Here is a 15,938-nt window from a genome sequence, read left to right on the forward strand (position 1 = left end):
ATAATAAAGCCAATTTTATTATTTATACTTTAAATAAAAGAATTTTTTTATATATGATCTGAATTATGTAAATATTTTACAAAAGATAAAGATAATTTTGCAAAATGCGCTATCTGCGGAATTCTAATTTCACGGGGAGGAATAATGAAAAATTCATTTAATACTACCAATATCCATAAATTGTTTTTAATTATTGTAGAAAAAATTAAATTAAATGTATAATTCGATTTTTTGCATAAAAATTATTGATTTCTTAATTACATTTGGTTCAAAGGGGGGCTTGGTGAAAAATCAATATAAATATCGGATCGGTTTTGAACCAATATCGTATCGGATCAGTGAGAAAAATGTGGATCGGCACAGCCCTAGTTTTTTCTTACCTAAATTCTTGCACATCTTTAAATCTTCCCCGGCTTTCCAATATAATTCCCTCCTTAAGTCCTTCGAATTAAAATTTAAACATTTTATCGAATCCTTTTGAGTCCTATAGTTTTCTGATTTTAATTGGTCATTTGCCTGTTTGAAGGGAGGACTTTGATTCTCATCCCTTAATTTAATGGCAATTGCTTGTTTTCTTTCTTCTTGAATATCCTTTATTATCGAGTTGAACGATCAACTTTTAACTACGGCCAAACAATCTTGGCATTACTCCAGTTCTCCAAGGATACGAGCACCCTGTTTTCAGCCATTTAAAGAGCTTTCTAGTTCCCATGCCTCAATGTGCATTTGAAATTGTTTGTGTCTCGTAACTAACCTTCAACTACTCAGAAAAAAAAAATTCTAATGGTTATGATGGCTAGAGGCGATTATGGGTGGAAAAAAGGAAATGTTGCTCACAAACGATGAGTTTCAAATTGCCATTGGCCATAAACTATGATGTCTTATCCTGTCTTTTGACATCTATGTTGTGTACAATAAGCAAGTGGATTCATTCTAGGCATTGTTTCTCTTCCCTTAAAGTCAGTGGCCGTTTTTTGCGACATGACAATCTAAATAGGTTGATCGACAAATCTTTGATTTCGACCGGTTTCAGTTTGGAGCCGTTAGATCTCCTAAATGAGGATAGTAAGCGTCACGATGGCATGTCTTTAATATCTTGGCAAGGCGGTTAAAGACTTGTCTAGGATTTGCCATGTGTTACCTCATTTCCCGCTAATAAAAACTCTGGTTTATTGGAACACCAAGAAATCAAAAAATGCAATAAATATAAGTCCCTTTTAAATTATTTTATTTTTATCCCTCTAATTTTTAGTGTTATGAAAAACCCCGGTTCCCAATCCCTAAAGTTTTTAAAATTAGGTAAAAAAATTTCAATAAGGACGGGGGTTAAAAACGAGTCCCTTTTTCTCCAACAAAAAATTCAATTTGAAATCCTAAAAGGGAATTACAAGTGTTTCTTCGAAACACCCCCCTTTCCCTCTTAGTTCAACACACATGACATTCTTTTTTTAATATATGGTTTTTCCCCCTTTACTGCTAAATTATATATTTTTTTTAAAAAAAATTTTTATATAAAAATATTTCCTTATATTTTTACAAAATATAATTTTTATTTTTTAAATTTTTTGTTATATATTATTAATTTTTATTAAAAAAAATATATCATTAATTTTTATTAAAAAATATATCATTAATTTTGCATGTTTAATAAGTTTAAGTAAAAATATATTTAAATAAAAAAAACTAATCAAGTAATTTTTAAGCAATGGCCAGGTGGACTAAACAATTTTTTAAAAAGGTTTAAAAAAATTAAACAAATGGTCGAAAAAATTGAAAAACAATATTTCAAAATTTTTTAATTTCAACTAAAATGCAAGATTAATTTTTAAAAGTTGTAAAATAATCCTTTTAAACTTTCATTTATATTTTCAAACTTTTCAATTCCGCGTTCTGGGCAGAGCAAGAGAAAAATAAATAATATTATTGTACTTCTTTCCGGAGTGCAAAGAAATTTTTTATTAGAATAAAATGATATAAAATTGGCATATCTGATAAAGTGAATTCCCTCTCCCTTTGAGACCATTGAAAGGATTTTTATATAATCGACGCCTGAGAATTAGCTTATTCCATATTCACTTTTTGTCAAAATTGATTTTTTTATTATAAATATTTATAAAATAAGTTAAATTATGATCAATATAAGGTTATAATACCATCATATTGATATAGAAACTTATTTTAAAAATTCTCTCCTGTAAAATTACAAAAAGTGGAGATGTAATAATCTAAGAAGACGATATTTCTAAAATCAGTTCAGTTATCATTTAACCCTTTTCAGGGGCAAAAAAAACTGACAATAAATTTTTTAGCCCACAATCAATATAAATATGGAATTAATTAGTTACCTTTTTTAAATCTTACACATTTGTAAATCTATTCATCCAGTCATATTAAATTGATTTATACTTCAAATTTTAATATTATAAATAGTTCCTATTAAAAATATAATGATCGTGTGAAGTTTTAATACATTTAATAGTTTCAAAATAACGTCATGAGTGGTGCCCCGCCATAAATAGTTAAAAGGCCTTATCTATAATGAGAAATTTACTATTTATTATTGTTATAAGCACACTCCTTTGGTTTAAGCCATTAAATAATGAGTTGTATACAGTAAGTACATAAATAAATGACAATCAATTAAAATGAAAAACTCCGATTATTTATACGTTGACTAATAAACAAGAGTATTTTAGTTTTTTAGAATTAGTAAAAAATAAAATGTTATACCGATGAATTTAACCACGGTTTGCATTTAGTTGGCTTTTTAAAATTTTTTTCTAAAAAAAGGAAGATAATGTTTTTGAAAATATTATAGGTAGTTGAAAATTAATTATTCCATATAGGTAATATCTGTGTCATTTTTCCTTGAGGATTTTTTTAAGTGCTTCCAATTCCGGGATCTTCCTCCCACCTTCGTAAGGTACATAAAGCTGTGATAATTTTTTAAATAAATATTTAATCATTGTTATAAATTAAACAAATACATAGACATAGAGATCGGCGTCACGCTTATTATAAAGTGTGGCCTTGCGCTACATTTATAGTAAACGAGTTATTCAAGCGTTGCATTATTTAAAGCAGCGTTAATACAGCTGATTCAGTTTTAAAAATTAATTTAAGATAAAGTTAAAATAGAGATCATTATTTTATATATTTAAGAAAAATCATATACTTTTTATCGAATTTGCTGTTATTTTTATAATCGTATTGCATATTTTTTTATAAACGTATTGCAAAACATGTTTTTCAATTTTATCATAGCTTTATCATCATAAAACTCCATATTTATTAATTTATACCTATTTATTGGTTTTATTTTATAATAACGCTGCGTCAAAGAACGCAAAGCTTGAACAAAATGGGTTTACTATAAATGCGGCCTTAGTCATAAAAGGTTTAATAATATTCACATTTATGAGGGATTATGCAAAATTTTCCGTATTTTTTACCGTAAAATCAGGCAGTCTTAAATGACCTTTGCCTGAGAGGCTAATATTTGTGTAGAATAAGATTAAATGTTACTTTTCCGGTCTTTTCGGGATCAGCGTGATCCCAGGGTTTATCCTTTCCGTGTCTTTGGTCTGCCGTTCTCCTTAAAAAAATTACATTCTTTTTATAAAATGTATTCGCTTGAAATTCAAAATTTTTTTCATAATAAACGCCTTAAAATAAAAACAGCATTTTTTTTAAACAATAGGTAATAGAACAGGCAAATTTTTGATGAAATATAATGGAACCTCTAAAGGTGATTACCTCTTCTTTGAGACCCTGACTATATTACCTTGCCCCATTCGATCCTCTGACAAAATACTAATCAAATTATTTATAGGACTATCTCTATCACTCTATGTTGATCAAAAAGTAGCCACCTTGAGTGGTCACCTTATCCAGGTTTTATGAATAACAATATTTAGAAATTTAAAGATAATTTTCAACATTACAAAATAATAATCCTTATCTATTTTAAAAACACAGAGTTTTTCCCATAATTTATTTTTTTTATTAAAATGTTTTTAATGAACTTCCTTAAAAAATGGCCTATCACGAGGATTGGGTTTCATGTATCACTTGATGTAAGTTAGTGGTAGGCCTACAGATTAATTATTTGTTTGTTGTTCGTAGTAAATTATGAATAAAAAAATAATCTCAATCTTAATTCGTTTTTCAATCAAATAATTCAAAATTATTTAAATATTAGTGAATTTCCCTAGGAATTTCGCATTTATTATAAAGTTTTAAAAAAGGGTGAAAATTTTACTGAATTTAATATAATTTATAAAAATGTAAATGGATCTTATGTAGTGAAAGAGACGGTCCAGTGGACCATGGTCCTTAATAAGGTAATTTATATTAACAGTAACAAGTCAAATATGAATAATATAAAAATAATATAAATTTTCAATTTTAATAATTTCTTGTGATTGAAGTACTGCCGAGATGATTAGAAGAGTTTTAACCACGAGCCCAAACATATTAAAGCTTTTATTGTTCTATTTGAAAGTTTATTTCTTTTTTTCGTGACAAGACTCCTGCTTTAGAAATATGTTCACAGAGAACAGATGGTGGCAACTGTCTTGCAGATAGTGAGGACTGGAAATCTATTTAATGAATTATATTTACTATTTGCAAAATATTATAGACTTTTCACTATTTGTTTTCCGCCATATTAATATATCATCCTTCAATGAAACAAGAGAGAAATGTTATTTCCTATAATTTCTGCAGATATTATAATCACTTCTAAGCTTCTTTTTAATAGTTTCTAAAAAACTAAATTTCTGATCTCCTTTTGGCACAAATAAATTTTGAAAGTTAAAATTTGATAAAATAAATATATTAATATTGAAAATCAGTGTGTTCCTGTATTCTTTTTGCCTTTATTATCCTTAAATATTTTGTAAATTTCGTCATAAATTCAACTATATTTAAAGAAATGTAGGATCCAACAAATTTGAGACGATTTATAACATAATATTTCTTTCTAGGGCTGTGCCGATATTAAATATCGGATCGGATCGGTCCCGATATTTGGCGTTTTTCAAAAATATCGGATCGGCCCGATACCTGTAAAAAACCCGATCCGATCCGATCCTTTTACTAAAAATGCAATTCTTATAAAACTTTTGAGTAATGAAACTTTGAATTATTATTTTTTAATAAAAAAAATTTTTTTAAAATATTTTAAAAAAAAATAAATTTTTTCGAGTTTCTATTTTACATTAATAATATTTTATAAATAATTTTTTTTTAAACAATGCAAATGTTATTTATTTTTTTAAATAGATTTTACAAGTTTTTTTATAAAAATAGAAAGGAACACCCAAAGTTTTATTTATTTTTAATTTTTTAAAAAAATAACACCAATTTTATTATTTATACTTTAAATAAAAATTATTTTAAATATGGTTTTGACGTAGAAGCCTATTGCCTGAAAATCTAGAGGCTCTTATATTTATTAAAAAAAATCTAATATATTATAATTTTATATATTAAATATTACAATTTTATAAACCAACATAAATGGATAAATTATTATATATTTTTTTTAAAATTTGTTGAAATAAAAAAATTAAATTATGCATAATTCTTTTATGCATAAAAAATATTGATTTATTAATTACATTTGGTTCAAAGAGGGGTGGTTAAAAATTAATATAAATATCGGATCGGTATCGGATCGGTTTTGAACCAATATCGGAAAATATCGGATCGGATCGGTAAAAAATATGTGGATCGGCACAGCCCTATTTCTTTCATGTATTTTTTTGCATTTTAACATATATATTATTTAAATTTCTACTCGTATATTCTTATTATGCTTTTCTATATTTTTAAAAATTAGTTAATATTCTCTTTGTATAACATGGAAATCCCAACTGTAGAATATTTGTATCCTGATAAATCAAGTGTTGTTCTATAAAAGGGTTTAAGAAAATTTAAAGCCTCTCTTTTGCACACACAGTAAAAAAAATAGTCAAAAAGGTACATCTCTTCTATAACATCTATGTTATACAAATTAGGTATATTTTTAATATTTAATTTTATCAAATTCTAACTTTCAAAATTTATTTGTGCCGTTAATTTATTTTTTAGAAACTATTATATTATAAAAAAGAAGCCCACTCTTGTTTCATTGAAGGATGATATATTAATATGGTGGAAAATATAGTGAAAGGTCTTTAATATTTTGTAAATAATAAATATAATTTATTGATTTCCAGTCATTTCACTTGCTGCTAGCAACATCTGTCCCCTGTAGACAAACATTTTCTAAAGCAGGGGATCTTGCAACAAAAAAAGATAGACTTTCATAAAACAATATAAACTTTAACGTGTATAAGGCGAGGTTAAAAATGGAATAGATTTACCGTCCCATTTCTAATCCCTTACCAATGCAGTACTTCAAACACACACATTAGCATTAATTTAAATTAAATATTTATATTAATCATAATTGATTTCATATTGTTAATATAAAATACTTTTATATTTTATAAAATGAAAAGGCAAAAATAAAACTAACTGTTTTTTATTTTATTTTTTTGAAAGCTTATAACAATTTAATCAAATTACAACATTTTTAAAATAACAAAAAAATAGAAGATCATAAATGACTGGTTCTGAACGGTCTTTTTTTAGTAACGAGGTCGTTATCTTTCTTTTTCTGAGGACCATGGTCGTGTGTATTGGTAGAGACCAAAGTCCAAAATTTTTAAAGAACAAGATCTTACATTCGGATTTCATATAAATATATGTATATTTTTTGATTTTCAAGATTATATTTTATTGAATATTACAATTAATATAAATCTTAGTGGCAAGGTGGGACATTAGCGCGAATACTTGTATTTAGTATTTATTTAAATATTTTAAAAAGTATTAAGAATTTGTATTTTAAACTAAATAAGAAGTATTTTGGCTGTGTCCTAGGTCGGGCCAAAAAAGTAAAAGAAAATTTTTTTTAAAAAAGGACGAAAAAAACATAACCAATAAAACATAACCAATAAAACATAACCAATAAAACATAACCAATAAAACATAACCAATAAAACATAACCAATAAAACAAAAAAAAAGAGAATAAAATAAAATACGAAAAATAGCAATGCCACCAAATACTTAAAATAAACCAAAATAGAGTGTCCTCGATCAAATACTTTTTAGACTATAATAAATAGTAATTAAGTATCAAAATTAAGCCGACCTAGGACACAGTGTATTTATTACGATTTCGCGAATTTCATATGAATAATTATAAATGAATGATAAAATGAAAATCCATATTTATTTATTTAAATATTAAATTTATGACCCGTTTGCGAAGAAATTAACATCTTTTTTTAAATCCTATTTCATTTTTAAAATGAGAAATACTGAAAGTGAAAATACAAGTTTTTTTTTGAAGATGAGTAGAGCTACCGATATTAAATATCGGTACTAGGTCTATGTTTAGCATTATCGGATCGGGTCGATATTTATCGATCGGATATTTTTTTTATTGTTTTTGGTTATTTTATGATTGGGTAAACAATTTATATTTTTTATTTTATACATAATATATTAATAAAAGGAATCAAAATTCAATTTATTTGCAATGTTAAAAAAAATTGAATTATTTTAAAAGACAGTATTTGTATTTATATCCAAGATACATTTTTTAAAAATTTGCCCAATCCATAGTGATCATTCTAAGGAAGTTTTAACTTTTTTTCCCTTTTATTGGTTATAAAATATAAAAACTCTTACATGACATCGTGTTTGGTTAATAAGCTGTATAATACGAATAGAACCGCGCCTCCTCCGGCCACCGCCAATGCGACAAGCAAAGGAATCAGCTCGAATTCATCAAAAAAAATTATTTATTTTGAAAAAAATGCCATTAAAATAAAATAATTTATTATATTTTATTAGCATAATAATACATTTTAATAGATAATATTGAGTAGAGTAGGTAATTGCTTCTTCTTCATGTTACTTTACCCCATTCCCCATTAATTTAAATTACTGAAAATGAAAAAGATAATTGAAAATCTCATTTCAAAACATAATTATTTACATCGATATCTTTTTACTCTTTATCGAATTTCATACTTTATAGTTCTTATTAATGTTAATAAAATATATCAAATGATCTTAAACCTATGCATGGTCTAAAAAGGTATTTAGATAGAGATATGCTCTTAACGTATAAATATAAGATACTTTTAGAAAAATATATCTATATGAGATAGAACATTTATAAATCTTGATAATTTTGCAACTCTACTTTTACGACATTGGGAGTGGGCCAGCATTTTATTAACTAAATTGGTATTTCTTTATTCAGGATCAAAAAAAAATATTCAAGTTTCTCATATTATAAGAGAACAACATTGTGTTTAAATAAGGAATTAAATATAAATTATACCTCCCAATATTTTCGAATAGTTTTCACACTGACTATAGTTTCTTTGGGTGCTTCAACAAAATTGAATTGAGAATAATCAGAACTCAATTCTTCATGAACACCTTGCGGTTTGCAGTGAGTTTCATGCTTATCAGGATGCAGAGTGGCAAATGTCTTAGTGATAGTACTTACAATTGGACTAAACTAAATATTGATATATATTAAATATAGATTGGAGATATATAATCTAATACAAGATCCAAGGTCAAATAGTATGCCAATTTTTATTATGCAATTTTAAAGATTTTAAAATTAAACTAAAATTTAATAATTCAATAGTAAAAAATTAATTTCGTGCTTCCCGAGGTTCGCCAATTTATGAAATAAGAATGCTTAAAATAGTTGCCTAATTATCTGTTAAAAAAGCTAAAATTATTCATATGTTATTCTATTTATTAATAATATTTTTTAAAAAATATTTATTTTGATTGGATTATAGCTAAATGTGAAAAAACATGATAAATACATTCCTATAAGATTCATTGTTTGGGAAATAATCAATTAGTAGATATACGGTTTGTGACTTTATATAACGAAATCCAAAAATCCCCACAATTCATGAAAGATATTTAGTGGCAAAGAGAGATGATATACTTTTTTTAAAAAATTAATCTTGATGTCTTTCTTACCAATAATTATAAATTTATAATTCAACATAACATCGGTAAAGGGTATAAAAAGCCAATTTTTGTACCCAAACCCAATATTTCAGATAATATAATTGTAAATAAATTAAACTATTTGTGCATTGTAAAATCAACCAACTAGGTACTATTTAATTTAGAACTATATTTTAATAGATAATTGGCAGCTAAAAGGGTGTCATTTATTGGTGTAGATATTTATAAATACCCTTTTACCTCAAATATAAAAAGGAAAACATAATAAAATATTATTAATGTTTCTTATAAAAATTGATCATTTTAATAATATTAAAAAAAAATAATTTTCAAAGTTGATCTACCTTAGTATTAATAAGTTAGGAAACATTATATATTTTGCCAATTAATTTTCTTAAATGTTAAAATAACAGATGCCATAATTTAACCTTGATTAAATTGAACAATAATTTTTATTGTGGCTACTAGTTTCAAAAATAACCAAATTAAAAATATTTAATAAAACAAATATTGACCTTGACTTGATCGTTTAGAATTTGAGCTGCATTATTTTGACAAAAAATAGGTGTAGATAATTGCGATATACCCTTTTTAGAAAGGAGAATATTTTGATAAGATTTAGAGTTTCGTACGAGAATTGGATGTGTTTTAAGAAAGAGTTTGCTAAATCTAAATGTTGAAGAAAAAAAATTATGTATATTAAAATAAAATTGATTAATGTAATATTCTTTAAAATTTGCAAAAATAGTTTACATTGGCATATTTTCGATTTGGGTCCGCTGTCTCGAATATTAAAAAGTATCAAAAATACAAATAAGCTAAAATGGCGACCAATATGGCCCCTAAAGGTTGAAGCGAGAGATTTTAAATTATAAATATAAAATTAAAATATGGCCGCCAAAAAATTTCAATCGGTTACTACATATGAGAGAGATTTTATAATTTAAATTAATATTAAATTAGTAACGAATTATTAGAAATTTGTAATTTAATAAAGTAAATAATACAATTTAAATATTTATTAATTAATTGATATATAAAAAAATTAAATATAGGATTGTTTGTAGTATTTAATATAATGTAATCAATATAATTAAATTTAATATAATAGTTAATATTATTAACATAGTTAGTATATATATATTGAATATAATTATTTATTTACATCATATATAAAATTTAAATATTTAATATATGTATTTAATATTAAATTAATTGATATATAAAATAATTAAATATATGATTGTTTGTAGTATTTAATATAACATAATCAATATATTTAAATTTAATATAATAGTTAATATTATTAACATAGTTAGTATAATATATTTTATATATTAATTTACTTATATATTGAATATAATTGAATATATATTTAATATAATATATTTACATCATATATAAAATTTAATTATAATTATTTATAATATATTTCGATATATAAATATATATTGGTTTATATAATATATTGCTTTATGATTAATTGGTATATGTTAATTACTTAACTTACTAAGAAATCTCTAAATAAATTTTTTATCGTTGGATTTTTACTTATTTATATAATCATTAGATTTCCTCACATCTTTTAATTTTTTTGAGATTCTATTAGTATATATAAGTTACCTAACTTAGTAGGAAATCCCTGAATAAATTTTTTATCGTTGGATTTATACTTATTTATATAATCATCAGATTTCCTCACATCTTTTAATTTTTTTGAGATTCTATTAGTATATATAAGTTACCTAACTTAGTAGGAAATCCCTGAAAAAATTTTTTATCGTTGGATTTATACTTATTTATATAATCAACAGATTTCCTCACATCTTTTAATTTTTTTGAGATTCTATTAGTATATGTTACCTAACTTAGTAGGAAATACCTGAATAAATTTTTTATCGTTGGATTAATACTTATTGCAATGTTATACATTTATTAGCAATAAAGGATATTAATTTATTTTATTAAATAATATTGGATTCACAAATAAATATATAATCTTATAATACATTATTTATAAGGGTATCATTTAGTATAAATATACGAATAACGTTAAATACAGAAAAAAATAATTGGATAAAAAATGCGCATAAATGCAATACAAAACGTTAATAAATAAATAAAAAATCACAAAAATTGTGGATAAATACAATATAAAATTAGGCTATAAATGTAAGAACGACCATAATATTGTAATTGGCGTATACCACTTCTGTATGACCCGACTAGAATATAAATACTTAGACTAATAGCTGTTATTTTATTGACAACATGAAAATTATTGAACAATTAATATAATTACATGACGGAGGAAAAATCGTGAAAAAAGAATATATGGCAAAAGTAGACATTGTAGTTTTAAAAAAACTTAAATGTGATTTTGTGTGCTCTTGGGTTAATATAATATCACCATTTGAAAGGGGAAGGGGGTGTCGTGTTAATTGAATAACACGTCCCATAATGGATTTAACTGATAAAAAGGTAGGTAACGTTTTGGGGTTTTGCATACAGAAAGGATCGAGTTTTCTGTCTCTCATAACCTTTCTGTATGTCTTTCTAATACTGATATTTTGATTTAACATAAGTTCTGTTTTAAGCATATTGATCGTGATGAGCGTATTATTTATATCTTCATCATTATGATCAATATGCTTTTGTGTCATTATAAAATGAGTATTTAAAATCCTCCTCCCTTTACAATGTTTTGTATGGCATTTATAATATATTAATTTATCATTAATGTACAAATACTTATTAGAATATAAAAAGTCATTATTATATTTTGATTTTATTAATTTATAAATTGATTTTTTTAAAAAAAATAAATCTTGAAAATTGAATTGTGATTGATCTATTTAAAAAGAAAATAAATTTTGAATATCATTGCAATTAAATTGATATAATGATTATTATTAATATAGAATTTTACATGGAATTGATGCATAATTATTTTTACTGACAACAGCTTCTTGGGTGTGAATAGGAATATCATCTTGAATAACTTTATAATTGATATAGTAAATATATTAATCATATTATATTTACATGGAATTAATGCATAATTGTTTTAACTGACAACAGCTTCTTGGGTGAGAATAGGAATATCATCTTGAATAGCTTTATAATTCTTTAGCATCATACAGAAAAATAATTTTTTTGAAGGCAGATTGCATCTATAATATATTAATAAAAAATTTATCTATAATTAATATACTCGTGCATTCTTTGGATATAGTAAATAAATTGTTCTTAACAATCCAGGGTCCAAGGCATGGTTTATTTGTGTATGTAAAGTAAGCAGTATGCTTTTTAAAGTGATTAGGCATAGCCATCTGAAACAGGTATTAGTGGATTATATTTTGTTAAAAAAAATAGTAATAATTTTCCTTAACTAAGATTATATCTTAATTTCAAATAATATAGCCAAAGTATAATATTATTACAAAATACTTTTAAAGTAATTATACTTTATTGAATGTATATATCTTAATTTTATTTAAGATAATATTTGAAATATTAGTATTGGAGAATATGTACAATATTTCCTATAGACTGAATGAAGTATTGAAAGGTCTATATTTATGGGCAAGTTGATCTACTAAAATTTAATATTATAATAGAAAACAAAATATCATAATAATACATATCAGATTTGGTCTGGGTAGGATGTGACCCTTTTGATTGATATTAGAATATGCACCTTTATATACTATATAAATATAATTATGTAATTATAATAGCATAAAATATCTCCATGTCATATTTAATTAATAGTTTAAAAAAAATTGGTTACCTTTATACTTCCTATTTATATAAACTCAAAGTATTATGCTGGGTTGATTATTGAAAAATGGTATTTAGCTTGTAAATTCAATTTCACCTTTTTTCACCTTTTCGTAAAGCGACAAAACGTATAAAGTTAATAATAATTCGAGACTACGGGACGATACGATATTAATAGTCAATGAAGAAGCGAAGCTTTTAAACGTCAAACCAAACTTAAAAAAGGCGAAAAAATATAAATATGTTACTTCATCCATCCCAAAAACATCTGATGTTCATGATTTGATTGTTTTAGTTTTAGGAAGGAATTGTAATTATTAGATGGTATCTGTAGTAATTAGCTACCAAAGGGGATTAACAGACAAATCCACATCATATGGTTTTGGAGATGAAGGAAAGTTCAAAAATGATCGCACGGGATAGAGGAATAGGATGAGGATGTTTATATTGGATGCTTATGATTGTTATATTATAATATTATTATCGTATATATGATTAATATTATTCATATAAATTGTTTATTTAATTACAATAAAGAATTACACGAAGTATAATTTATATATGTGCTACAGTAGTTTAAATTTTATCAATTTATTATATGCACGTCAAAATAATCGAATTGTTGTGAAATAAGTTACGAATGAAAAATACTAAAAAAAATTAATCATTTTTAAATAAAAAAAATACAAAATATAATAACTTTTCAAACTTTAAATGTAGCATTTTTAATGACAAAAATAGCGTTTCATATTATAAAATATAACTTAATTCAATCAATAAAAATACATTTAACAAAAGAAATATAGATTATTTTGTGAATACGTTCATATCTTTTTAAATGTATAATAAATAAATAAAAAATCGTTTAAGTTAATAGAACATTAATAATAACAAAAAAAAATACAAATTTTAAAACTTTAACATAAAATATCTTGAGGACATATTTAAAAAAAATCAATCACTTTAACATTTTACCTTCAAAAAACCTTCCTTAGCTTCTTCTTGGACGTGTTGAATCAACTGTTAAAGGCGTTAAAATGGTATCTGCTCCGCTAGTCAGCATCGTAATGATGGTAGTTGGTGATGTTAGAATTTTTACTTAGGCCTTTTTAGTTAGGTAAATTTCGGCATGCGAAATCCCTAGTCTTTGCTAAATCATTTTCATTGATTTGCTAGATTGGCTGCAATCATAGTAATGATGGTGTTAAATGCCCAATACAGGTCGATTTTTAAAAAGGCCCGTTTAAGAAAATAATATAATGAAGCCAATAGATTTTACTACTAGATGAAAGAAAGGTTTGGACATCTATTTATTAAATCTTTTTTAAATGTTTAATGAGTAAAAAATAAGTCGTTTAAGTAAATAAATTATTTAAGGAAAATTAAAAGTTAATTTTAATATAATAAAATCATGTTAAATCGTTTAAAAAATAAAATGCAAATTTTAACAATTTCACAGATATTATCTTTCCTATCAAAAAGTAGTCCTAGATGATATTAAATTAACTAACATTTTTTAAAATTTTTATAGTCCATGCATAAATCACTCAATCTTCTATCTATGAGCAGAAAAGGTCATTCAATAAATATTTTACAATCCACATTGTAAACCTAATAAACGTTTTAAACCATGGCTATCCTTATCATGTGATACTAAACAAATATTTGACAATGATTGTAAAAAATAATGTAGTATAATTTAAACTTGAAATGACTATTTAAAGGCTATGCCCTTATTGCCTTATGCTTTATTGACTTTGATCCTATTGCAGGTATTGACCTATCTTTGTAACTTAAGAGTTAATGGGGGTCTACCTCATCCTTTAATTCCACTATTCTTTGGAGCTAGACTAACCGCTTTACAAAAGCTAGATCAAGACATCCGCTCAATTGCAGTATATGGAGTCATAAGAAGAAATATCTCATTATGCATGAGTATAAAAAATTCCTTCTCAGAATTGCTGTCTCATAACCAATTAGGGCTTAGCATTAAATGAGGATATGAAAAACTATCCATGAGGCAAGGATTACTCTGGATATCCATCCTTCAGAACACGCATTCGTCTACCTTGACAAAGATTCCTAGAAGTTTATCTAGGTTATTTCCACTATAACCAGTTAAGCTATTGTACCCCTATCATATTTCGATATAGCAATCAAACTATCCTATCAACACAAGGACTTTTATCCTGCTTAGCTTTAAACAATATCATCAAAAATATAAAAACCATTGATCTCCATCTCAATGTTTAGTATTTGGAGAATGCCACATTATCGAGTGCTATCAATAAAATAAATAAAGCTATTATCAGCATTTTAAATTTCCAACAACTAGATTTATCCTTAAATTATAAAAAATGTGAAATACTCAAATGCACATTTTTCTTCCCCAATTATTAATTTTTTACTCGTGTGATTAAAGATAAATTCTTTCTTGGGTCACCAATAATAGGATCTTTATGTATCCAAACATCTTTGGAACACAATCTGATTAATCTTTATTTAAAAAATTCCCAAGCATTTACCCTCATCCCATCAGGCATTTTATTTAATTTAAAAAAATTTTAATATTCCCAAAATACAATCCTGCTTCGGATGATCTGGCGTCTATTTATTACGATCTATACCTAAAATACGAACAAAAATTTAAATTGATATTGGAGAATATAGTCAACTTTGAATTCCACCAAAATGGCTGGTTGTTAACTATTCTACCAACAAAATCTGGTGGACTCGGTTTACAATCACCATTACCATTTGCCTTGGTTTCTTTTATTTCATCATTATTAAAAAACAGAAATCTAATTCTCAAATTAATTAAACCTTTTGAGGATACCATGTTAAACAATACTTTGTTATGTTGGTCTACTAACATATCTTTTGGCGCAATATATTCACTTTCATTTACAAAAGGATTGAGATACTACAAACGTGTCACGCTTCGTCGATTATCTACTTTCGAGCAATGACACACAGCAGTGTACTATCTTCGTTCATTGGTAATGGATAAATCAGGCCAGAATGGTTAGAAACTTATCTAGGCATGCTAAATAAATATCTTTTGATAAATAAGTAATTTAGAATGTG

General features: G+C 25.1%; 1 protein-coding gene and 1 long non-coding RNA gene across 3 annotated transcripts; both read right to left on the reverse strand.

The window, feature by feature from the left end:
* Window positions 1-2,455: 2,455 nt before the first annotated feature.
* Window positions 2,456-9,928, reverse strand: LOC135932038 (uncharacterized). Its single transcript, XM_065469377.1, has 6 exons — window positions 9,822-9,928; window positions 9,584-9,737; window positions 8,410-8,592; window positions 7,749-7,837; window positions 3,526-3,595; window positions 2,456-2,933 (listed from the first exon to the last, which is right to left on the reverse strand). Exons 1-6 carry the CDS (start codon window positions 9,827-9,829, stop codon window positions 2,859-2,861), a joined length of 579 nt encoding a protein of 192 aa, XP_065325449.1. The 5' UTR covers window positions 9,830-9,928; the 3' UTR covers window positions 2,456-2,858.
* A 1,133-nt stretch (window positions 9,929-11,061) lies between these two features.
* LOC135931958 (uncharacterized) lies at window positions 11,062-12,972 on the reverse strand. Of its 2 annotated transcripts, none has more exons than XR_010573223.1 (7): window positions 12,862-12,972; window positions 12,712-12,777; window positions 12,606-12,666; window positions 12,283-12,400; window positions 12,114-12,241; window positions 11,998-12,069; window positions 11,062-11,919 (listed from the first exon to the last, which is right to left on the reverse strand). It is a non-coding gene; the product is annotated as an uncharacterized LOC135931958 (long non-coding RNA). The 2 variants fall into 2 exon arrangements; XR_010573222.1 differs by having other exon boundaries at window positions 12,536-12,666.
* Window positions 12,973-15,938: the final 2,966 nt, after the last annotated feature.

This window comes from Gordionus sp. m RMFG-2023, chromosome 1 (assembly GCF_954871325.1).
Source record: "Gordionus sp. m RMFG-2023 chromosome 1, tfGorSpeb1-WG-v2, whole genome shotgun sequence".
Classification (NCBI taxonomy): domain Eukaryota; kingdom Metazoa; phylum Nematomorpha; class Gordioida; order Chordodea; family Parachordodidae; genus Gordionus; species Gordionus sp. m RMFG-2023.

Bases quoted from the DNA above. Each gene is read 5' to 3' on its own strand.
- LOC135932038 (XM_065469377.1), bottom strand. The intron at 7,838-8,409 runs GTATAATTTATA...GATGAATTCGAG, and splicing joins CTATTCGAAAATATTGGGAG to CTGATTCCTTTGCTTGTCGC. The intron at 2,934-3,525 runs GTAACATTTAAT...AAATTATCACAG, and splicing joins ATCCCGAAAAGACCGGAAAA to CTTTATGTACCTTACGAAGG.